The sequence below is a fragment of the Anastrepha obliqua genome, chromosome 3 (genome assembly GCF_027943255.1).
Source record: "Anastrepha obliqua isolate idAnaObli1 chromosome 3, idAnaObli1_1.0, whole genome shotgun sequence".
In the NCBI taxonomy this organism is placed as follows: domain Eukaryota; kingdom Metazoa; phylum Arthropoda; class Insecta; order Diptera; family Tephritidae; genus Anastrepha; species Anastrepha obliqua.
In genome coordinates, this window is record NC_072894.1 from 2,873,466 (window position 1) to 2,899,957 (window position 26,492).

General features: G+C 38.2%; 2 protein-coding genes across 13 annotated transcripts in view; one reads left to right on the plus strand and one right to left on the minus strand.

Annotated features, from left to right (window-relative positions):
• LOC129240783 (glutamate decarboxylase) overlaps nucleotides 1-18,719 on the plus strand; it is a 67,143-nt gene extending 48,424 nt beyond the window's left edge. For all 3 annotated transcript variants that reach the window (XM_054876765.1, XM_054876764.1, XM_054876766.1), the window contains exons 6-8: nucleotides 11,465-11,543; nucleotides 14,780-15,124; nucleotides 16,519-18,719. In XM_054876765.1, the coding sequence (XP_054732740.1) occupies nucleotides 11,465-11,543; nucleotides 14,780-15,124; nucleotides 16,519-16,692 (598 nt within the window). In that variant the 3' untranslated portion in view covers nucleotides 16,693-18,719. The remainder of the gene's footprint in view (nucleotides 1-11,464; nucleotides 11,544-14,779; nucleotides 15,125-16,518) is intronic.
• Nucleotides 18,720-24,395: 5,676 nt separating this feature from the next.
• Nucleotides 24,396-26,492, minus strand: part of LOC129240883 (centrosomal and chromosomal factor) — a 38,503-nt gene continuing 36,406 nt past the window's right edge. For all 10 annotated transcript variants that reach the window (XM_054876937.1, XM_054876938.1, XM_054876940.1 and 7 more), the window contains one exon: nucleotides 24,396-25,772. In XM_054876937.1, the coding sequence (XP_054732912.1) occupies nucleotides 25,659-25,772 (114 nt within the window). In that variant the 3' untranslated portion in view covers nucleotides 24,396-25,658. The remainder of the gene's footprint in view (nucleotides 25,773-26,492) is intronic.

Genomic DNA, 26,492 nt, shown 5'->3' on the forward strand with positions numbered 1-26,492 from the left:
CGCTTTTCGCAATCTCATCTACAATTTCCTTTCCTGAAATGCCTTTATGTCCGGTTATCCGGTTATAGATGTGCAACCATCTGTCTGCGGCCAATCGATCTATGGCTTCCCTGCTGTGGTCAGGGAGGCTATACAATTCTGCTACTATGTCACTCGGTGGCAGGTTGAGTGCTCTTTCAACGTTCAAGCGCTTTCAACGTTGAATACTGTCCATAGGGATTTCATATGCCTTTTTTCTTAACGCGGTCTACCACACTAGAGCACCGTAGAGTAATATTGGCTTTACTATAGCTGAGCAGATAGGCGATAACGCGGGAGTATTTTCAAAATTACGATGCTGAAGTTATGATGGATTTACAAATGATGGCGTAACTAATGCCAATCTTTGAACCAACAAAATTTGAAGCAAAGGCAGCTAATAGATCGATTGTTGTGTGAAGCAAATGAGGAAACCACTTCATCAACGAAGATATGCTAATGGTTTTTCAAGATACCATTTTTACCACAGCGATAAAGAACTCAAAAAGAGCCTAGTAAAGTTTGCAGCCGCTAATTTTAAGGTTTCAACGACGGATGCAATTGCATCCATTTGCTAAAAGATGTGCCAAATCAATATTTCTGCACAGCAATACTCGGCTACATATTGAAAATGTCCTAATGGAAACTTTGGTGGCCCTTCAGCCGGGTGCATGAAAGATGGGAAAGGTCATAGGGTTATTCTCTGAATAAAACAGAGTGCACCATTTTTTCAGAGCAAATTTTCCAAGTCATAAATACAAAACCATTAAAACTTATTTGTGCACCCAGTAATAACAACAGGGCACCAACATTCTGCTCAGGTGCTTCTCCCCCGATTTGTGATACGCGAGGCTTTTTAATTTTATGCAATTTGCGAATGATTTCCTTGAGAAGATTTTCCATAAGAGAAATTCGAACAATTTCGTCTATGGCGGTGGAAGAAAGGGCGACTATTTTAATTAATTTTTTTACAAATATATTCGAACTGAATCTTTTAGGAAATTAAGTAAAACAAATATATTTAAATCGATTAAATTTAAAGAAGCTCAACACTTAACCGTGCACCAAATCGCTTCAAAAGCAGTCGGCGCTTTTCACTGTCACCAAACAGCCATTAATCAAATGTCATGCAATTTTCGCAGCTACAAAAATGAGTTGGGGCCTGATGCTTGTCAAGTTCCTTCAATTAATGATACAATTCGAACGCTTTGCTTTGAAAGCCTCAATTAAAACATAGCTACAACCAAAGTAGATGCATAGCACACACACACGAACCGCTATGAACGACGACCAACTTGCATAACCACAACTTAACATAATTGAACTCGAGCAGCAGAAGGCGCATAAATGCCGCCAGATTAGTGGTTACTCTCAACGAAATACTGCAATGTCGTACTTGGGTTACTTTATTCTAAGAGTTGGAAAAATAAAAGCATGGCATTAGGCGCCCAACGGGCGTTGATGGATATGGTAATCAATTTGCGAGTACTTAGGCCATTTAAGGATTAGCGTTGCCGCAGTGCCACCGCAAGCTTTCAAACTTCAACAACAACAACAACAGACAGGCAGGCAAGGCAGCCCATGCCTCCATCTCAAACGAGTTCTTACTCGAGTTACATACATTTTTTGGGAATGGCAGCTTCTTTAACGAAGTGGGCTTAAGTTAAGCTGACAGTGCTTTAGCTGGATGGAATGGGGAAAAATGCATTATATCTACAGAAATAGCAAAGGAGTAATGCACACATTGTTTTTATTGCATTCCACCGTGCACGAATTTAACATTCCAGCTCGGAGTTATTCTAGGAACGCAACGCTTCACTGCAACAGCATCAACTGTATTTCTACAACGAATTAAACTTTTTAATCGAAAATTCCTCAAACTCCCTTTAAACCCTGATGAATTGGTTTCGATACAGTGTTTTGTGACGCAAGAATGTGTGCGTAATTGATGCGAAGTGTTGGCCTTATTTTACATAAACCCAGCGCAATTTCCATCACCACCACCGCCGCCATCAATTACATCACCACTCACTCCTCAATCGCCTTTCTCATCCCGGCGGCTTCATTCCCTTTATTTTGTACTTTCCGTTGTTGCCTTCACTCTGCCGCTGACAGTGGGTAGGCGTTGAAAATACACCATACGTATGTGGGTCTGTTCACCCCACCTCATGCGACCCGCACTTTGCGCTCAATCTTCTTTCTTGTTGTGCATTTTAGCATTAAGAATGTCAGCAAACATCAAATTGGAACAAAAGGATTACAACAACTGAAAAAATCACTCCTTTGCTGTATTATTGTGTTGTTTTTATTGGCGTTGTAGCTACTTGCAATGAGCCGGAGCGGCCGGTGCACCTGGCGAAATGCGCAATCGGAATCTTAAAATCAAATTCCCACACTTCAATGTAATCCACAAGTAAAATCAATATGAATATCGTGCATACCTGCATATCTTCTCATACCATGTACCTTATCATTCGGCACTTCAAAGAAGCTACGCTCCCTATAAAATAAGTTTAAGGAGAGAGAATTGATTCAAAATTGATGTTCGTAGCAGAATGTGCTTCAGAATGATTGTGCTCACTTTCTTAGACCCGGTTAGGGGTAGAAAACGCCCGAAACCTCTAAGCCCGACATCTTTATCATAGGTAATCCCGTTGAGGTAAGGTCACTACACTACGCACGGCGTACTACGATAAATTCTCTCGTTAATAGTTATATGGCCGCAGAAGTCTATTGTGGTGCACAGCCAACTTTTTTCATTCCTATCTTTTCCTACATGTTCATACAGCTTCGCAATCTTTTGATAAATCCAATCAGCTTTTTTAGCAAGTCTGTATCCAAACTGTCTAGATCCCGAAGAAGTGATTCCTCAGAAATTTGAAGTGAAGAGTCGGACATTCGCATAGAAAGTGCCGAATAAATTTAACCACTTCCTCATCTTTACAAATCTGCAGAATAAAATTATTTTGGCTTTCTTCGTCAGTGGTAATCTATCACAAGGCTGATTATACTGAAAGAATTCAGCTTTCAACCAATTCCCAACCTAAGGCAAGGAATATCTATAGTAGGTTAAATAGAACCTGATGTAAGTAGGAATGATTATTCGAGGATCGGACAAAAGGCAATTTATTATATATGTATTAAAATACTACTTAATTTATCCTAGTAGGTGGTCCAATGACCGACACTGCGACCTAAAAGATCTTTTGTGTCAAGCTACCTAATTTAATATGGATGATCCTTCTGATCATCCGCGAAAGTTGCCCGACCACTACATCAGGTTCTAGTTTGCCTAGTTGTTCTCTGCCTTTGGAAAGGAGTTGGTTGAAAGCCATGTTCTTCCAACAATTTTTCTGCTATACGTATAAACCTTAGTATATCTGTAATAGGAGCTTTCTTTATTTCTTCCGGATCCAGTTGATCACGGTGGAAAATTTGCATTCTGGTTCTAGCCAGTGCAACGCACTCGCACAATAAGTGCTCCGTTGTTTCATCATCTTCAAGACAGAGTCTACACTCAGTGTCCCTGAGGAGTTGAATTCTGTTAAGATGATAGTTTAGATAGTAGTGGCCCGTAAGAAAGCCTACTATTTTCCTGATATCTACTTTTCGTAAGTTAATCAGTTCCTTTTTGTAGGTAAAGGGTCTAACCAACCTCTTGGCTTGACGAAGTTTCAGATTATTTTCCCAGTAAGCTATTCTGAGAGTATGTTCCCACTGGTCTACCCTGGATTTAGCTGCCGCCCAGTTGATACCACAATATGGTTCTGGTCCTATAAGGTCTGATGTCGATCCAGCCCTTGCCAGTTCATCAGCAATTTCGTTACCCTCGATTCCAGAGTGACCTGGAACCCAGCAAAGTACAACCGTATTTTTTGTACTTAATTTTTGAAGATTGTTTACACATTCTTCCACTAGTCTCGACTCCAAAGAATGAGACATTAGTGCTTTCAGTGCCGCTTGGCTGTCCGAATATATAGTTATGTGGGCCCCTTTGATACCCCTTTTTAGATTTGTCAGTGCACAGATCGAAATCGCTTGGATTTCGGCCTGGAAGACACTGGGCCATTTGCCCATGGGTTCTGAAATTTTTGTGTTGGGTCCAAAGATCCCGGCACCAACTCCAGTATTTGTTTTTGAACCATCAGTGAACCATATTAGACTTTTTGGGTTAACCCAAGGTCCTCCAATTTCCCATTCATCACGGTCTGAGATAATTATCTCATAATTTCTATTGAAGACCCGTTTCGGAATCATGTAGTCTGTTACTGAACAGCTAATATCCTTATCCGGTATTTTTCTTAGAATACTCATATGACCAAAGTCACTGTATTCCTTATTTGACAAGATTTGCATTTTTAGTGCATTTCTGGCTGCACATTTCCATATGAATATATGCAGTGGGGATAGTCCTACTATCGCTTCAATTGCAGTTGTGGGACAGTTTCGCATGGCACCTGTTATAGACAAACAGGCCTGCCTTTGAAGACTTGCCAGTAATTTCTTGGCTGTTTCTTGTGTGGTTTTGGGCCACCAAACAAGGGACGCATAGGTGATGATTGGTCGAATCATCATTGTATACATCCAATGAATCATTTTGGAGTCAATACCCCATGTTCTCCCCAGGAGACTGCGACATGCCCACATGGCTCTGGTGGCTTTATCTATCACCGATTTAAGGTGAGAGTTCCAATTTAATCTTTTATCCAGAACAACTCCTAAATATTTGACCTCATTGGAATAGTTTATATTTGTTCCTTCGACAGTAATTGAACCAAGGTCCAACTTATATCTGTTTGTGAAGGGTACAATAATAGTCTTGCTGGGATTTATAGAAAGTCCTTCTGCACGACACCAGTTTAGAATGAAATTTAATGTTTGATTCATAATACTGGATATTGTTCTGTCGAATTTGCCATGAATAATCACTGCAATATCGTCAGCATAGCCAATTACCTCCAAGCCTAACTCACTTAGTTTGACTAGGAGGTCGTCAATAACCAGGGACCATAATAAAGGTGACAAAACACCACCCTGGGGGCATCCTTTTAATGCTTTGACTGAGACTGATACATCTCCTAGAGATGAGCTGATTTCTCTGCTTTCCAGCATTGCCTTTACCCACCCTATGGTCGGCTTGTCAATGTTTTTATTTTGTAATGCTCTATCAATCGAGCGATAATCTGTATTATCAAATGCACCCTCGATATCTAAAAATGCGCATAAGGCGATTTCCTTAGAGAAATGAGCTTTCTCTATCCTTGATACGAGAAAGTGAAGAGCTTCTTCTGTAGATTTCCCTTTATTATATGCGTATTGCGATTTATGCAAAGGTGTGTTCTTTCCTAGATTTTCTCTAATGTGAAGGTCCACCAATCTTTCCATTGTTTTTAGGAGAAACGAAGTTAAACTAATAGGTCTGTATGACTTTGGAAGTTCACTGGACCTCTTGCCCGTTTTTGGAATAAATATCACGTTGACCTTACGCCAAACGTTTGGTATGTATTCCATACTAAAGCTATTCCTAAAAATGGCAACAAGTGGTTTTATTAGTATTTCTATCCCTCGTAAGAGTAGGGCTGGAAAAATACCGTCTACCCCTGGTGCCTTAAATGATTGGAAGGACCCAACGGCCCATCGTACTTTGTTTGGGGTAAAGATACGTCCTGACAGACTCCAGGATTTTTTGTTAGCCACGACCCCTTGGTCTGGTGTTAACTGATCCTCCCCCACTGTCGATGACGTATCTATAGATCCCGGGAAGTGTACTTGAAGCATATATTCCAAAGTATCTTTCCGATTTTTTGTATACGACCCATCTGGTCTTTTTAAAGTTGTAACACCGTTTGAGTGTTCCTTGCACAAAGCTTTAAGGAGCCTGGCGCCCTCTGGCGCTTCGATAATACTTTCACAGTATCTTCTCCATGACTCGCGTTTAGACTTTCTCAATTCTTTGTTGTAATTTGTTAGAGCAACCCTGTAGTCGTCCCATACCTTTGTATGTTTACAACGATTGAAAAGTTGTCTTGTTTCTTTACGCATTTTGGCAAGCTTATCATTCCACCATGGGACCTTTCTAGTTACATTACGTGTTTTGACTACGTTGCTTTCGTGGTATGCTGAAATTATTGTATCCCTTAGTTGAAACGCTGCCTCATCTAGTTCACCAACAGAACTTATGTTGATAGGCAGTGAATCAACCTTTGATTCTAGTAATTCCTGATATCGTTTCCAATTTGTTCTTTTAGGATCGAAGACCTCATTTCTGAGATCCCTTCTGCCTGGTAGATCAAACCTTATGTGTAGGTGGTCTGACAAAGAGGCTTCGTCAGACACATGCCAATTTCTCACAAAGTTAGCAATGTATGGGCTTGTTAGAGTAAGGTCTAGTACCTCCTCTCTAATAGCGTTAATAAACGTGGGTTTAGTACCTTTATTACTAATGTTTACGTTTTTGCTTAACAGATAATTTAAGAGAGACTCACCTCTATTGTTGACATCCGAGCTGCCCCAGATACAGTGATGCGCGTTTGCATCGCATCCGATCACGAACTGTATGTTCCGTGAGTGACAGTGCTCAATAAGCGCCTGCACCTCTACAGGAGGTATATCGTTGGAATCGCCCGGGAAGTAGGCAGACGCACAAACAATTTCCTGTGTCCCCTTTTCCGTTGCGATTTCTATTTGGATAGCTGCCAGATCCTGGCTGGCAAACTCTGAAAGTGGAAAGTAGTTAGTGTTATTGTCTATCATTATCGCAGCCCTTGGACGCGGGCAGTGATAGTAAACCAACTTACATTCCTTGCTAGATAGTCCTTTAACTTGACCACCAAATACCCACGGCTCTTGTAGTAGAGCTATGGATATTTTTTCCTCGGCGAATCTCTTGCACATGGTGGCTGATGCCCCTGTGGCATGGTGCAAGTTCGCCTGTAGCACCTTCAATGTGCTCATTTGTGGCTATTTTCTGCCACAAGGTGCTGGAGCCTTGCGCCCCGAGGTCCCTTGTTTTTGTGGTCCTTATGACCCCCCACCGGCCGTGGTTTTGCTTGCTTTGGCACCTGTGTGTGCCGAGCTGCAGCGGTAGCCTTTTTCACGACCTTTATCGCGTTTTGTCGCTCTAACGCCGCTTTGCTTGTTGAGGGTTTCTCCTCTTCTTCCTCTTTGGGTGTCGTTTCATCAGTATGCCCAGCAGCACTACTTACGGATGTTGCGGCAGGTACTACTTGCGCGCCCAGTGGCCCTGCTGTACCAACGCTTTCCTCTGCCTTTACCCCCGCTTTATTGCTTTTGAGGATAAGGCGCACATGGCCGAAGCGATATGCAATCTTGCCTTTCAGCTCTGTTAGCCTACTCAGCGATTCGTCGTCAACCGCCATGATAAGGTGAAGTATGGCACCTTCGGTCGACCTTTGAATCACTTTCCAGTGTTTGGCTGCTAGATTGTTCTGGACCCCAATGGTCGCAAGAATTTTCTCGTTAGAGAGTTCAATACTCTGTGGGAAGAGACCCCTCACGATGAACGCTTTAGGAAAATCATTTTCCTCCACGAGCATCATTTCTAGCCCACATTTCTTCTTAATCAGATCGAAATTGCTTCGCATCCATTTGGCCGTGTCATTATTGGAGCAAAGAAACAGCAACCAGCCGTTCCTGTGTATTGCACCCTCAAATACTGGCTTGTTATTGTCGTCGACCTCGATCATTACGTCAATAACCGTTTCTTGGATAAGAACCAATTGTTCTTTGTTAAAAGGTGACTTAGCTAGATCAGAAGGGACAATACCCAGCCGAACAATGCTAGCCACTTGGCTAAAAGTTGGCCTACCCACGTGCGAAGACGTTTTGGGTTTTTTGCCACCTGGCGTTTCTTTGGCTGACTCTTCCGAGCGCACTCTTTTCGCCGTGGAGGCGTTTCTCGCTATCTCCAGAGCCTTCTCTCTAGAGTGACCACTTGCCATCGCTTGCTTGAAACGCCTTTTCTCAGCTGACTTCATTTTGACGAAGCCAGATGTTAGGTTCAGTTTACCAAGGTCTGAACCAATGACTATGCATCCAGATTTTTCTGAGACAACACTATTGTTGTCTCCACACAGGGTGTCGGTATCAGAGGAGTCCATTGACTCATGACCGGATTCTGAAAGTTCCGACGTTGGCCTAGGAGCCAGGAGAGGTCGGTCTTCCTTAGATTGTGTGGATGTTGATACGGGGATTTTCTTTTCAACAGCACCTGCCAAAGTAGATGCTGTTGAAGGTTGACTAGGCGCATGTCCAACAACGCTGCGCGCAGCCGAAAGAGGGTTATTCAGCCCGATGGCTGATTCGGTCGAGTTGACCGACGACGATTGCCCAGCAGCAGATTCGTCGTGTTTGGTTTTTGTTTTTTCTTTTAGTTTTTCCATGTGATTCCCACGAGTGTTAGGGAAGTGAGGTCACCCACGGCAGAGCCCTTGTACCGCGGGAAGGCATTTGATTAAAACCGGAGGTCACCAGGTATCCGGAGTTCGCATATTCACGACTAAGCACCCTCTTAGCCACGCATCCCTCGGCATATGCTGTTCCGCCTTGGATTAGGAGTCTGTCTATCTTAGCCTTCTGCGTATTTGTCGATTAAAGCATTTGTTAACAAAATAACAAACTACGACAACCAGCAAATACACAGAAGTTTCCAGCCGTTACCGCGTGGAGGTGATAGCTCAGGCTTCCATCAGAGAGTCAATTACGGCACGCTCCAAAAAAGCATGTTATTCCCCTTAACTCACTGATGGCTTAACGGCCAATTAAAATACTATGTTGATGTAAATTTTTATTTAAAAATATTAAAAATTGACAACTTTATGTAAATAAACGTAACGAGTTATGAGTTAAAATGACGTCATCTGGTGGCAGCGATACAGTAATGAATAATCATCTGAAATCAAAAAACCAAAAATTTTATTAATCTACACAATAGTGGCTATCGTTTTACTGGCTAGCCGTTTTTTTTTTTTTTTTTTTTTTTTTTTTTTTTTTTTTTGTTTTTTTGTTTTTTTGTTTTTTTTATTTTGGCAAAATGGTGGGGATTTGATTTTCGATGTGCGTTTTTCACCATTTTTGTGATTTTCAACAAGCCCAAAAAAATATTAGTTATTTTCAAAATTTTTAAACGATAGCCAAGCGACAACAAAAATTTTGAAAAAGTAAAATTTAAATATGTTAATTAGTCTTCGAGAAATCGTTGCCAGAAAAACGCCGCGGCGCGCCATTTCGAGAAAAACCGTACCGACGGTCGCTCACTTAAGTGCACATAGAATCGGGAATAAAGCGAATTTTTATCACATTTTCTTGAGTAGTTATACTAACAATTTACGTAAAAAAAATCGATTTTTTTGAATTTTCACACTGGCGTTACCCCTTAAGGTAGCAGTTCCATTCACACAAAGATCTTTTAGGTCGAAGCACACTAAAGATAGAAAATCATTATTATTAGAGATTACCATGTTTGGCCGTCAGCTATGGTGAAAACCAAAACTCTGAGAGTTACCTCGACTCCCACGTTACAGAGGACAGGGACAGAGCAGCACAATTCGGCCCGCTCACTTCGCACACTTGTCCAATCAGTCGCTTTTCAGAAGGGAACGGAAACTGTGTCGATTTCTTTCGTATATCACCAGGACAATCTCAATTTTTTTGTACACAAACCGTTGTTATGACCTCGTTTAAGTCAACCAAGGAGCTGCTTCTTTCGAATTCGCTAAGAGCCGATTAACCATTTGATCTTAGCCACACCTCTAAAAATGTTTTCACCAACCTCTTCGCAAGGCGTGGACAGAAAAAAAGTAGTGTTCATCTTCATCCATAACTTGTTTTCGCACAGATCGTCCTCATGCTTAAATCTATAAAGGTATGATATAAAGCAATCATGTCCTGTGAGGGGTCCATCTCTGAAAATATGAAGCAGTGTTACTGAATCTAATCCAAAAAGGGGTTCATTCACACTTTCTATTCTTGTTATAAGAACACGTTGGCCAAATTAACGCATGCCTTAGATGAATGGGTTTGTGCGTGACTACCGTACCATAAGGTCCGGGTTATAAACCCACAGATGATAAAAGGATTTTTCTAATAACGGTCACTCCTCGGCATGCAATGGCAAACCTCTGAGAGTACAAGCTGCCATTTAGAGGTCCCTCCATTTGTGGAGCAACATCAAGACGCACGCCACAAATAAGAGGAGGAACTCGGCCAAACACCTAATACGAGTAGAAGTCGCGCCAATTATTTATTTATTTTACAAGTTGGAGCTTGTCCACGTTATCAAATAGATGTTGGTGAAGTAAGCTGCGATGGAAACGTTATATGAAACTTTCTTCAGGCCGAACTCCCATATATCCACTTGCATTTTTTTAGTACTTAAGAGTGGTTGCTTAGTACTTCAAATGGTCTATGATGGTGAAATATATTTCATAAAAAGTTCTCTTTATTATTACTTAGTTATTTATCAAATCTTTATCGAAATACGATTAATCTTTCTTAAACCGCCCAAATACCAATATTTGGCAAGTGTTAATAAAAAAGGTAGCGATATGTCCCACAAGTGAGATGCTGCTCACAATTCACTATCAATTCCCTCTGTGGATAGCAGCAGTGCCTCATGCAAAAACTTTTATTGATGAGCCTGATGAAGAGCACTCATATGCCACTTACACCCAAACGTACACGCAAAAACCAACAAACGCCTCAACAAGAACACAACAAATAGTCGCAATCTGCTTGAACGCATACAAACATGCATGTGGTGTGTATGTATAGAGTTGTGTATTCTGTATAAACGATGCAATTGAAATCTGGCAAATGTCATTGGAGTGTTTACGTACTGCCGAACAAATAAGATAACATCACGGCCTTGTGTAGCAGACTGCATGCCGCCAACGACCTACTCTCCCCGCTGAAGCACAACTACAGCCGCCGCAGTATAGACATTGTTTCCGCACACATTGAAAAGTACAAGCAACGGCATCGTTGGCAGCATCTGTGTGGGAAACCGTAAATAGCTCCCAGAGGGATGTTTAGCAGGCGCACCCCTAGTGAGTGACATTTCGCCCACTTCCCCCTGTAGTGTTGTTTGAATTGAATTAAATGCTGCGGCCGTTCAACAACCATAGCTAGAGTGTAAATATATAGGTGTATGTGTGTATGCATGTGCATATATAGTATCAAGGAGACTGAGCTATGCACACCCATTGCGAGGGTTGTTCTTACCCCTGACTGCTAGCCTGCTTCTCGGACTACCTGTAAGTCAGGCTGCTGGCGTTAATTGCTTATAATTTGTTACTGAATGGCATTTAATTGTGGCAAAAGAAATTTATTAAATTTATTTACTTAATAATTATGCATTCGCAGTTGTGGCCAATTATGCAATAATTCATTTATATTTTTCATTTTTGTAAATTTATACCCATTTTAGAGTTGACTCGGTCACCTGGAATCCACATAAATTAATGGGCGCCTTATTGCAATGCTCCACAATACACTTTAAGGAGGATGTAAGTAGAGCTTTTAATATTTTTACTTTTCCATTTATTGATAAGCTTTTAAGATACATTTTTTGAAAGAACTGAGAACGTTTGCGGAAAACTAACTCAACGCAAATTGTGTTTATTAAACTTTACGACTATTCCATACTTTTTAAGTGAAAATTAAATTTATTTAAGTCGTCGGTTATTTTAAAAGATAAGAAATGCAGTGGCTTAAACGAATTTAGTGCTTAGATATTTTGGTTTCTTGTTAACGAAATGAGATCCACAACTTACAAACGATTTCCTTCCTTATTATGAAAATTTTCGATCTTTAAGAACTGCATATCACCAAATTCGTGGATTTTTTTAAGGAAATAATCGTTCGCATAAGTCGACACTTCAAAAGTTGGTGAACAAATATCACTAAACTGGGTCCGTCGACGAGTTTTTTGAAAATTAAAGTCTCTGTGAATAAGCCAACAGTAGTTCCAGAGCGGAAACACAGCATTCGGATTGCTGAACTCAAAACGATGTTTTGGGAGGGAGTCCTTGAAAACTTGAATTCTCGAGAGTCTGTAGACGTGCTAATGGTGGGCATTTAAATGATGTCATTTTGCACATATAATTGCTAAAAGCCGTATTTTGAAAGAAAAAGTGAAGCCTGAAATAACTTGCATTATCCATATTTTATTTAAAAACAAAATCTAGGCGCGTCTATTGGAAGACTCTTAACATGTACACAAAATTTTACTAACACAGATAAAAAATATTTGAACAAAATCGTAAGCTGATTTCACCGTGGCTAGGGGCCTGAAGATAATTAAAACTTGTTTTTTGGCTCGAACTCTAATAAAAAATTCATGGCGGTATCTATTAACAATGAATCAACAGATAAAAATGTCTGTTATCTTTTACTTAGTGGCGCATGCAATTGAAATTGAAATTTGAAAAAAGCGGGCGAAGAAGCACCGAGAGCCCATTGTATTCAAAGCTCTGGAAAGAAAGGGTAGATAGTCAAGGAGGCAAGGAGAGAAGTAGCAGAAAGAAAGAGATAGGATAGAATAGAGACAGAGACAGAGACAAAGATAGCTAATCTTGTGAGAATTTTGCAGATTCTTTGGCAAATGTGAAAATATCTTCCAGTTTGAGAGGACGCATATTACTCATTCTCAGGACATCGGAACCTAAAATTCGTAACCTTGCTCTAGCAAAGACAGGACACTCACAGAGAAAATTCTTAGTACTATGCGCCTCCTCTAGCTAAGACAGGCAAATCGGGTCCTCAACGATTCTAATGGTGGTCATATGCTGACTCCTTGCGCTGTACCCTGCAATAATACCGTCTTTTCTTCAAGTTATGGAAGAAAGTTCGACACTTTCTGTTCGGACTTGTCACAAAACACTTTGCAGTTCTAGACTCGACCATTGTTCTTTATGTAAATTGCATACATAATCACGGATTCAATTCGTTATTCCTGCAGAGCTAATTCCGATTATTGGCTTTGGTCCCTGTGTGATAACCACTGATCCATAGTTGGCCAATTCATCGGCAATTTAATTTTTTCAAGACCGCGGTGTCTCGGAACCAATATAAGTGCAAATTTATTCCGTCTTGCAACATAATTAAGTTTCTTCTGACATTCTTGAACAATCTTTGAGGTTTGCTTCGCGTCTCTAGGGCCTTTAGTGCAACCTGACTGTCACTAAGGACCAATCTGTAGGGAGGCATAGTGAATTGAAAACATTGGAGTCATTTTTTCTTGGTATTTTGGTTTTTTTTTTTACCTACATATTTTAATGAAAAGGATGTTTTTTTAAGAGCTTGAGATTTATAATACAAAACAAAAATATTTTCGGAATGATTTTTTTTTATTTTTATCACAATCTGGTAGATAAAATTTGTAACATTTAATTTTTGAATATGATATCCGGAGTCCAATTTTTGGCTACTTTTTCCACTAAATCTGAATAATAAATCTAAATGAGCTCAATCAGCGAAAATTCGACGTAAACGTTGGGCATTTGGCTTCAATACTTGCACGAACTGTATTTAATGAGTACGTAAACTTAAAGGTCCTTACGTAAAATTTTCCGCGTAGTCGAAGGATAAAGGCCAACAAGAATGACGACGAATCGATATTTTGGCGACTTCTTCAACACTTCGGTTTTGAACTTCACGAACAGATTTATTTTTTTTTTTTTTTCAAAGTAAATTTCCACAATTTGTAAGCGTTGTTCTGACGTTAAATGATTCATGATGACGTACCAAACCCTACTGAAAAGAAATGTCAACACAGTTTGCCGTTATCAGCATCAAACCATAGTTATCGATATCGATAGTTCGCATGCAGCTAAAAAACACCAGACATTTCTATAGTAATTGATTTAGTAAAAATGTATTCGTGAGTGAAAATTTTACGTAAAACTCAACTAATCGTTGAATTTCGTTGAAAGTTCGCACCGCGAAATAACGCTTAGCATTTACCTCTCGTGCAGACCAACTCTCAGTCTGGTCTGCGGCATGACTTGTGTTTCCTCATATTGGAAATTTCAATAATGTACAACCCAAGGGCAATACAAAATCATCCCCAAAATCGTTCACCAACTTATAACTCGGCAATGTGCAACATCAGCTACATTTACAACAAAAGTCATTCATACAATATGTTCGCGTTGGTCACAGTTGCTGATGAAAGCAAATGCCAGCCGTGGCAAAGTCAAACTGTCAGTTCAGGAATTTTAATTAAAATTTTAACTTGACATATTGCCAAATTTGAGCTGGAAAGCCTCATGGCAGACATAGAGTTATACATATGGTACATAGGCAACACATACATATGTAACTAACTGTATAAGTGAAAAAAGAAAGCATTAATTTTTCGCATTTTTAGAATCATTCTTGTTCGGATCTTTTAAAATCTTTACTACTTACATGCATATATTTGTAGTCCAATACAGCTTCCAGCAAACACTTTTCCTAATCCCCCAAGCAAATAGTCTGACAGCCTTGAGAGGAATTACAATTACAACTACACGCATCGAGTAAACATGAAAAGCGCATTAAATGCGTGAGAACTAAATCTGCTGCGAAGCTTTGTGCAAAGCACTCAGTAATTTTAGCAAACATTCAAACTCAGTATTATTGTCCGTACACTTTCTCCCACACGGCCATCACGCGCCAGCACTTTCCCCTCTACAGTAATTTCACTTGACACCACACTCATTGCTTACTCCTCAACATTTCCGCTCTTTCACACTCGCAGGGTCTACTGATTAGCTGTAATCAGATGTCGGCTGAGTATCTTTTCATGACCGACAAGCAGTACGACATCAGCTACGACACAGGCGACAAGGTCATCCAGTGCGGCCGCCACAACGACATCTTCAAATTGTGGCTGCAGTGGCGCTCGAAAGGTAATGAGGGATTCGAACGTCAACAGGACCGTTTGATGCAACTCGCAGAGTACCAAGTAAGACGTATCAAGGAGCAGCCCGACCGCTTCTATTTGATACTCGAGCCAGAGTTGGTCAACGTTTCTTTCTGGTACATACCAAAACGCTTGCGCGGCGTGCCACACGACAAGAAAAAGGAAGTGGAATTGGCAAAGGTAAGTTAAAAAAATATGAGTAATAGGAAATCTATAGAATACGTCGAGGGTAAAAGTATGTTAAGATACGCTTTAGAATTCAGATATGTGATTCCAAAAATGTCATCCATGTGACGGAATCCTACTTTTACGGACAGTGGCAAATAATACCGATTGTTAAATAATAGTTGATTATTCGGCAAAATTATTCGAAAAAATGTCTGTAGTATATATGTATAAGTATTTATATTTACAAACAAGGAGCTTGGGTCGATACCAAGATACTTCATCGCATACACGTAATGTCAAAAACGAAAAGAAGGCCTTCCTCTTCATCTGCTACCTCCATTTGGGCGATATAACCTAGCTAGTGGAGCCGCTGGATCTCTATTCGCTATATTCGTCTGTATCGTCTATATCGTCGTAAAGTTCATATAGGTTATACAATCGACAAAGTTCAGAGGTCCAGAAATCTTCCGCAGAATCTTTCCCCAAACACACCAAAGGACGCCTCGGGTGTTGCCATCGTTCAAAAGGACGGACATGAGCCTTTTCCAAGACGTGGCATATTATAAATATCTGGTCAATTATGGATTTTTCAGGTCTAAAGTTGCACTGATAAAGTTTGTTGATGGCTGGCTTGAATAGCTCAGCCGGCAGTCTATCGCCCCCCGCGGCTTTGTTGTTCTTATCCGCGTTATCGCTATTCGCACCCCATCATGGTCGGGTGGTGAAACGACTGTCCCATCGTCAACGATTAAGAGATCGGGATTTTCACACTCTTTGTGGCACTCGTCAGCTGCCAGATCGCCATGTTTGTTCTTACTGGAAACAGCCTCGTATAAAACCGTTGCCGCAAAGCGGCTTGAAGAGTACGGTATATTTATGAATTATAAAGAATTTTGCAATGGCCACACCAGAAAAATTACCAACCAATTGAAATTTAACTAAAATTTAATTGTTTTCAGAAATTTTGCTGCAAAGTTTTCCAAATTAGCTAATAATATAACCTTGAGATGTTTAGTTCGAACTGGATGTCCTGGTGCTGTCTTTGGTTATTTTTTTTTTTTTTGCTTTGTTTTGTTTGGAAATTTCTCTGTTTCCACAAAGAATGCCCCCATATTTTCAGAACATTTTTAAACACAATAACTTTTAACGGTAAATCTTTCTAGATTTCAGAATTAGTTACATTAATGACAAAAATAATTTACCTCATGTCTAAAAAATATGTATTTTGTTGAATGAACTACAGAAATTAAATATTATCAATCAACAATAATTCAAAATGTAAAGTGAGAACATATATCAGGACTATCTATGGTATTCATAAGACTTCTTACAGCTGCAATATAAAAATTTCGGCATAGTAATAAAATACATATACGAGTATTCATGTTAACCTCTTCACTTTGCAGATCTGCCCCATCATTAAGGGACGCATGATGCAGAAGGGCACATTGATGGTTGGCTATCAGCCGGACGATCGCCGGCCAAATTTCTTCCGCTCGATCATCTCGTCTGCCGCAGTGACCGAGCAAGATGTTGACTTTATGTTGGACGAAATGCATCGGTTAGGTGATGATTTGTAAGCGAACAAGGTCTCTGAACCCGATGGATCACAATTGCAATTAAGCAGATAAATGGCGCCACTTGCAGTTCAATTCATCACAGAGCTGTAGGCAATGCGTCGGAGGTGAAAATAAATAGTTCAATTAATAAAAAAAATAAAAAAAGAGCATTAGAAAAAACTAGAAATTATTATTTAGCAAAAATCTATACCAACCAAGAACTATCTTTAAGGTAAAAGCATATCAAAGGAATGTTGTTCGCGTTCAAGCAGCGCATACATTTTCATTCTACACTTACTGTATGTATGTATGTAATTAGTTGTTATTATTCTAAGCACTATACATATATACACAAATATATATATATATACTCATGCACTTCTGCAAGTACTACATACTTATGTGCTGTTGTAAACATTGTTAAGTATTAACGAATTCATTTTACATAATTAACTGTTTCAACTGTTGTTGTTATTGTATGCCTGAGACTTTAATCATCGTTTTGTTAGTATGCTAAACACAAAAACCTATACAGACTATACATATACATATATAAATAAACTTGCATATAAATACTAATATATTTACACATAATTAAATATGTATGCTGAATATTAGGAAGAGATAAAGAGAAGAGAATCTCGAAGGAGCAACTATAAATCCCCGACCTCGTTGTCAATTACATCTAGTTAAACGGTGCACACTCTACGCAGAGCTTTCTCTCACGAAGCCAAATGCATTCATACTCACTTGCATGTATGTATATGTATATGCACGTGTACATATGCGCCTACTTAGGTACATATGTTTGGTTGGTTGTGCGTGCGTTTGTTCGTGTGAGATCTGTAGGTTGAGCGAACCGGACAAGAATAGAAAGTTATTTAACTTAATGATATATCAAAAAGCTGTTTATATAGAATTACCTATGAATGTATATTTCATTAAAATGTGACAGCCATGAAAAAATGTGTAAATTTTGAACTTATTGCAATAAAAAATATAGGAACGAACATTAGAAATGTTGAAATCTGCTTGTGATTCTGGCCGAAAATAGTTACACTGAGCGCAATCAGAAGATGAAAAAGTTGTAATATTTTAGCGAATACGCTTTGGACTGTTATTTAACAAAGAAAAACAAAAGGTTTACATATACATGCATGCATACTTATATATATATATATATATAGCATAATTTATGATAATTAAATAATAAATGAGTCAGTGCAAACCAAATGCAATAACACCACCACCAAAGATACACCATAAACACCCACCACCTCTACCACTTGCGCCACTTGCAACCCCTGCCACTGCGAGGGAGCTAGAGAGCTAAGGAACTGGAGCCGAGCGCTTTGCAGCATAGGAACTAGAGTATGCATATGTGCATATGTACATACATACATATATGTTTGCCTACACAAGCACATTTTCAGAGATTTTCCATAGCAAATCGCGTATGTTTTCGGATCGGATATTTAGCCTGACTTTATTCCCGCATTAATATCTTTTGGATGAGTACAAATTTGTGTAATAATATGCTTGGTTACGGGGCACACTCACACATGCATATGCTTGCTCACATTTATACATAAAGTACATTCTTACACAATTACAGCCACAGGTATTTGCATGATTCGTGCGAATCAAGTATTTCGTCCATTAAAGCAAACAGCAAATCGCCAAATTGCACCCATATATGTATTTGAATATTTAAAAATTATAAATTTTAATAAGTCGCTGATTTCTAAATCAGCCTTTTTTTTCGTTGCTCGTGGCATATTAAGAAAATAAGAATTCGGAACTACTTTAAATTTCAAATTTCTAATCAACAACTTGTTTGATCCACGAATGGTTTAAGTTTTATAATTTTGTTTACATGGAAATTATAATTGCTGTGATTTCAATATCTCATTTCTGCAAATAGTTCTTTCCCCATCACTCAAGATATATGATTAGCTTTATAAAAATTTATTGAAAGTATTTTTTTTTAATTTGTGATCACTAAGTTCCTAATTCTAAGTTATTATATTTAGTTATTTATATAATATTTAAGGTACAATATTATTCTCGATTTTTACATTGATAAATTTTTTATAAAAGTTAAATGATTAAACTGGTTGGTTGGTTGGGTGAAGTGGCACCCATAAGGCAGGGCAGTCATAGAGCAAATGGAAAATCGATGAACCTGAAGCCAGTTATCACCGTCCTGAGTCGACAGGCACCCCTTCGTTTCATTCTTGTCAGTATTGACGTTCAGTGGTGTGAATACCGATTCTGCGAGAGCGTTTTTCATGGCAGATCCCCCTCTTGTCAGTTCGTCCTGTTTCGTCTCGTGCTTGCAAGCCCATCCTTTGGGCAGTGCCCCATTGTAACTGAAATCAATGTGCTAAGGTTGTGTTTATTTTGCATTGCGTACATTTAGCATTGAGAGTCGAATGATTCTGCAGGTGGTTTCATTACGCAATCTTCCATTCGCTACTCTTAAAATTTTCTCAAAAATATGTTGCTTACAGATCTGATATCGTATGCCTATGTCCATATCTGTGAACTCATCACTCAACTTAGTGCCAAGTCTCGCTACTTCATCAGCAATGCACTTAACTTCCATGTGCGGCATTGCATATCTAACTTGAAGGTTATCGACTGCTTTATGGAGGATTTTATCACCGCCTGGCTATCAGTGAAATCTTATCCTAATCTTCAATTCTAATGATTGCAAAATACAGCTCTTCAAATACTCACACAACAGAATGGTCAAAAACAGTGAAGTTGACCCACGCTGTGTGTTCATATTGTGCTAAGTTCAGCTCTACTTGAGTTCACTGTATACACATACAACTGTATGCAAGCAACTAATTGGAAAATTGCAGTAAGTTGATTGAAAATGCATTAATCGGGTTTAGAGTGAAATCGCATTATTTTTGCACATTCAGAGTTTATTCAATTTTATTTGATAAAATTAATTTAACTTCATTTATTTAATAATTTAGTTTACTATCACATTGGGTTATGAACCTAGGTGTCTCTCACAGTGGACAACCGCTTCAACCTAACCTAATTGTGTTTATTATTTTAAGCTAATTTTATTGTGTAGTAAGGCCGAAGGAGTATAAAATTACAACAAAAAAATATATATTTATGAAAAACGTCACGTACCTACATATAAAAAAAATATTACAGTTACCTGTGCTTGTTACATGCATTGATTTTTAAAAAAAGTACAAAAACAATTTTTTAATTTCAAATTAAATTTTATAGCCATTTTGTTTTTAATTTAACTTAAGCACGTCAAAGAATAGAAGTTAGTTAAAAGATGTACTGCATAGAATTTAGAGTTTCTCTAGAAATAAAAAACACACTAAAATGTGTCAATTAGGCCACGGAAATGTTTAGAAAGGCATTTCACATTAATTTTCAAAACCTCTTACTTTAATCATTGATGATGCTAAATAATCAATTTGATTTTTGGTTTTTAGTAGAGATAAAATAAAATATATTCATGTTAAAGATGTTTTGCTGATGGGGTTTAATGTTAAGAAAACAAGAAAATAGAAACAAACAAATACATAAATACAAAATACAAACGAATAAGTTATAAATATAATTTAATGGCGATATGCAAGCAAGAAGTACGTCGGATGTTATAGAAATTGTGAGAAAAAAATGAGTCAGTTAAATTGGATGAATTTAGGAAAACCTATTGTGGCGCATCTTATTGGTTTGCTTCCCAAATATTATAAATATTTAGTTTTTTTACATATTTATTGGAGCGCTTTGTGTGTTGCTCGGCAAACTAATGATTCAGAAAGAATCGCTAGAAAATAGTCGCAAATCATACTCTTACATAATTACACGCCAAAAATTGTCACTCATTCGACATATTTACTTTTATTTTTTGTTGTAAAAATATATAATATTACCAAATTGAATATTATTCACTAACGTTCTTGTATGTATGTGTTAACTCCCACAGTGTGTAACGCCGTAAAACAAAAACAAAAAGTATTGGTAACAAAATTTTTTGAATTAATTGAATTGAAATTAAAATGTTGTCGAATATTATAAACAAATAAATGCATATATAAATATAATATAAGTAAATATAAAACATATTTAATTGTGTTTTATTGAAGGTCTTCACATATATAAATGCGAAAGTAGAAAAAAAAATTTGTTTTCAATGTTAGGTTAGGTTAGGTTGGTTAGCCAGTTTGCCAACTCAATTTCTTCATAATCTCCACAGTTCTTGCAGAAGTCACCCATTCTACTGGCTAGGTTGCCAATAGTGCGGTGACCCGTTAAAACACGGGTGAGGACGCTGGTAGTTGATCTGTTGAATCCAAGTAGACGTTTTGTCCTTTTAGTATTCAATGTTGGCCAGGGCGCTTCGGAGACCCTGCAGTTAGTAGTCAGAGACCACCTTCTATTGGTTTCCGCGATTACGCTCAAGTCAATCGTAGTATATAATTCGTTTAGAGGAATGCTTATATCCACTACCACTCGCTCAGAGCCTTTCCGTGCGAACTCATCCACTCTTTTATCTCCTTCCAGTCCAGAGCAATCGGGGACCCAAAAAGTTGTGGTGTTGTGTTGTTGGATGAGCGATCGTAAGGTAAATTTCCAGACTTTGGAAACGATATTCTGGCATTAAACGACCCTTGACAACTTGCCAAACCTTATTGAACAGAAATGTTAACACATATCATAGTTATCGATATCAAATGTTAATCATAGTTATCGATATCGATAGTTCTCATGCAGCTAAACATTTCCCATGTAGCCTTTTAAATGCGTTTATGAGGGAAGATGGTGCCTCCAATTACCAGATTATTCCTAGAATAAATCCGTGAAAAGCTCACGATAGTCAATCATTCTTCTGGTTCCATGGCATCCGATTACATGTTCTAAGTTGCCGTTTTCAAACAAACTTAGATGAGAAAGTTTGAATTATGCGCCAACATTTAAAATCAAAGTAACTTTATGTTTGTTGATTTAATTTAAAAAGAAGAATTTAAACAAAATATATTATAAAACGACCTCACATTTTGTAGTGTGCGTTTTAGTAAATTTAAAACTTCATACAAATTTGATGAAAATTTTTACTAATTTTTCGAGTCGAAACTAATTTAAGACCAGAATTCATAGAGCATACCAGTGTTTTGGTATATTGATATACATATATATTTTTGAATGATTTGGAAAAAATTTAAATATATTACATAGTCATATTAAAAACGACTTAACATTCTTTGCTTCTAATCATCAACAAATTCTAATCGACTGCTGCTAAATTTACATAATTCAGTCCCTTACTGTTAACTTTTGGTGAAAAATGTATGTGTGGTGATTAGTCCTCGCGAAACGAGTACCCCTCAAAACTCCATACGTTCCTGTCATTGAGACTTCTCTGCTTCCGCTTCACAAACAAGTAATTTCTCTCCCTTTTATATGTATATTCATAGCGTTGACGTCACAGCGAATTCGATAGTCCCAATCTTGTATTTTTCGTTTACTCGTTCCTGAATTAAATTTAAAGAATACGAACCACTGTTTGCATAAAGTACCGGGTGCATAAACAAAACCGCCTTCTTACGTCACTACTTTAAAAGCTCCCATAATAATGGAAATATTGAAAGCACAGAGTGAGCTGAATGAAATGAAAAGTTCTGAATGAATGATAGTAAGAAACACAAAAATAAAATGTTTCTTCCAAGCGAAAAGCTAATATTTGTGCAAAGCGGTATGTACAAGGTGGCGGGTTTTGAATAACGTTTTTACTAAATTCAAACAAATGATTTTGAATGATGGAAATCTTAATTTTGAGCTTTACTCGCTCTATTGCTTGTCTGTTTGTAAACCACAGCTGTCTAGTTCACTAGGGTCAAGTAGTGTGATGGACGTAGGAGGTCATTTGCAAAAATTATAAATCTTCCAACTGGGAGATTAATTTGTCGTCACCATACAAGAAAACAAAAAGTTTGGCGTACACCCATGAGTCTAAAATATTTTTGCAAGCCTATTTCGAAAAAAAAAAAATTTTGTTTGATTTTGGTTTTTCAGTCGAATTTTACAGGATAATTTGTCGATGTGTTTGCCTCGAGAGCGAAGCCGCCATGACGGCCACCTATGAATAACGCATAGCTCGCATTCTATCTAAACTCAAGATGGGTACTTGAGGTTAATAAACTTTGCAAGAAAAAAAGGGTATCCTTGAAAAGAGATCAAATAAAAACATGCCCTAATCAATAATTTTCCCCCAAATAAATGAACCTAGAATTATATGGTGGAATTAGTTTCCAGATTTCGTAGGAATACACAAACATTATGCACTAAATAGAAGTTAACATTACCTGAGTAATTTTTCCAAGTACAAATTACACTATGCAACATTACGTTTTACACCAAAACGATGTTAGCTGGTGTTGGTAGATTTTGGTACGCCGAATTCAAATTCATATATATATGTGTATATATATAATTGGCGCGTACACCCTTTTTGGATGTTTGGCCGAGCTCCTCCTCCTATTTGGGGCGTGCGTCTTGATGTTGTTCCACAAATGGAGGGGCCTACAGTTTCAAGCCGACTCCGAACGGCAGATATTTTTATGAGGAGCTTTTTAATGGCTGAAATACACTCGGAGGTTTGCCATTGCCTGCCGAGATGCGACCACTATTAGGAACATGTTTTTCTTAATTTTGGTGTTTCACCGAGATTCGAACCTACGTAGTCACGCACCAACCCATTCGGCTACGGCGGCCGCCTAAATCAAATTCATACTCGGAAATTTTATACCACAGCAAAAATTCACCATTTTTAAATATATCACCATTTTTTTCACAGTTGTTAATAGATTAAACTTTTATTTATTAAGTTTTATTAAAGTTAGATACGAATTTAAAGGCAAGTGTCATACCAGAGAACCTAGCCAAGAGCTACAAAGAACGTAAGCTGCGTTGGTTAAGTATTGAATCTCGACTGCATCCGAATACTGCGATACTAGATTCATTTGAACCCCCGGTCTCAGTGGCATAGCGGGAAACTGCTGGGCTGATAAGCTGACAAGACAGAGGGCCTGCGCGACGGTTTGGCCTTGAAATAAAGTTATTATGGTTCCCTTGGGATACTGCGGTCTGCTGCTGAAAAGCTGAAACTCGCGTCAACTTAGCGTACAAAGCCGCGAGATCCTTCTGTCCATGGGTAGATGAAGGGCGCTCGAGGTAACTTCTGACGCTAACAAAGCCGCAACTCTCGTGTTTGCTGAACGTTCTTACCGTGAATGGTTCGTTAGGTATCAATGCGGTAAAACTTGGGATTGCTTCAAGTCCTTCTCCCGAAGCTTTCTGAAGGGTGAGGTGGAATCATCTCAGCACCTTCTCCTCAGCTACCCTGCTCTCGTCGGGCTAAGACTCAGACATCTGAGTTTTCGCGTTTTTGCTACACCTGGTGAATTTCATCAGCAGCATAAAGCGGTTAACGCAAAGTAATTAGCCACGGTTTGTCGCTATCCTCCAATCCAAAGTCCCGCTGACCTGTTTTTCCTCTTTTATGGTGCGGTTCCTGTTTTAATTAGATTTTTTGTCCAAGTAGGCCCTGCTTGAGCAGCCATTTGTCCTAACTCAACTTAAGTATCTGCGAAAGAACGAGTGTTGTCAAAATAGCAGGGATTTAGCCAGCCTTCAAGTGCGTAATGTAACAATAATAAGAAATAAATAAGACCAACACCTTCATTATGTTAATAAATTGTATTTATTGTTTTACGTTTTCACATCTCCTCGGACGCATTTAGTTAAAAACAAAAGTAGCTTAGTTGTATCTAAACATAAAAGGACGTTAGCAAGAGGTCGTTTGCGTTACATTAAAATTAAATCGTATATTTATATAATTTAGTAGTGTCTTTTGTTAAATAAAAAACTATTATAGTAAAACAGAGGTTTCTCAATTTCGCATAAAAAACATACTTGGAAAACTATACCGAATATCTTCGCTTTTGGGATCATGAAATTTGTGTTTTGTGCGTTTGAACAATGATTTGTTTAAGTACAGAAAAATACAGCAAAGCGATAGTCTAAATGTCTTTTGTACAATAAGCTTTAAGCTATTCAAGCAACATACAAGAAAATTACTGCATCTTAATAATTTACATTTTTAACTCCTTTTTTTATTTCGAAATGCAGCTTCTTGGTTATAAATACATATGCATGTAAATAATTTTGCTTATATTGTATAATATCAAAATACACACGTTTTTTCATTAATTTCTCGGTTAGCATACATACATACACATTTACTATTTAACATAACTAAGTAACTTTTTACTCGTTCACTTTCCTGCCATTCATTTTATTGTTGGTTGCTGAATTTCGTTGAATTCCATTGGCAAATCTTTTTATTTTTTTGTAGTTTAAGTAACATTTAAATTTATATAAAAGTTATTCTATATAAGTTTATTTGTATGTCTGTGTGTACGGTTGGCAAGTCTGTTACATGCATTTTTTTTGTTTTTTTTTTTTATATGGAATCTAAAACTTCACTTCTTTTCATCTCAAATTGTACATCTTTTTTCGGCAGCAGTTTTTTACCCAATTCTCTCTTTACTTCATCTTTTTCATTGCACCTTAGCTAAAAATCAGCCAGTTTGTTAAAAATTAATAAATTCCTTCAAATGCTTCGTTTATAAGTTAAAAAAAGAACAAACATCAAACCAAAAATGTAGTCATATTACAAAGTATAGTTAATAGCAAGAAATTTGTTACGTAAAATTAATATTCGTAGCCAATTCGGGGGTACACCCCACCAAGTGCTTGTGAGTATACAGAGGGAGTTAATTATCAATGGCTCAGCATAGTCATCGCACCTCAGTTCTTTCAGCTTTTCTTTTTGTTGTATTTTGTGTCTGGTCCCACCACTGGCATCCAAAACTGATCAGCGGGTCGTCTCACTGTTGCCGCCGCATCCCTCAACAGGACGGCACGCGGCACATTCATCATCAGTCGGCCGTCAATTCATCGATTCGACAACGCACGGCATGCTCCACCACCTCCAAACTGGGATAGTCCAGCTCTTTGACAAGACACAAAGTTGCTGACAGTAAGTTTGAGCTCTGAAATTTTCAAGAATTTAATTGAATTACTTCTCAATAATTTTAAGTTGCTGTTGGTCCGTTAATATTAGATAATCAACATTTTTAAAAATCAAATGAAATAATCAAGAAATCGTTATAACCAAGAAATCCACTACTCTTTCCCTGAACCCACCTTGCACAGGCGCTTCAAGATTAGCACCCCGTCAAGAAGAGACCAGTAAGCGAAATAAATTTCTACACAGATGGAACCAAGCCAAGCTAGAAAATAAAGTAAGCTATGGAGTTCTTTCAAAAGAATCAGGACTAGAACTATCTGTTCGAATTCCCGACAACTGTAACGTCTACCAGGCAGAAGTCTTAGCCATAAAGGAGGTAACTGTATACCGTAACACACTAACACACACGCCGTAACAAAAACTACGTAATATCTTCTCGAACAGCCAGGCGGCCATCAAATCAATGGAGGCAGTTATACTAAGATCGGATAAGATATAAGGAATGTCTGGCAGCTCTAAACGATATTAGGCACCGTCTTCTAGGTCAGCCTCATATGGGTTCCGGGACATAGAGGTATTGAAGGAAATTGCAAGGCCGATGAGCTAGCCAGGAGGGGGATTTACCTTCCACTGTTTGAAAACAGAGGCAATATTGGCAACTATGGCAACTTGCAAATTAAAGGAAATAATTGTTTTACCTATGTTATGTGGCTAATTTGGCCACAAATAGATAAGAAATTGC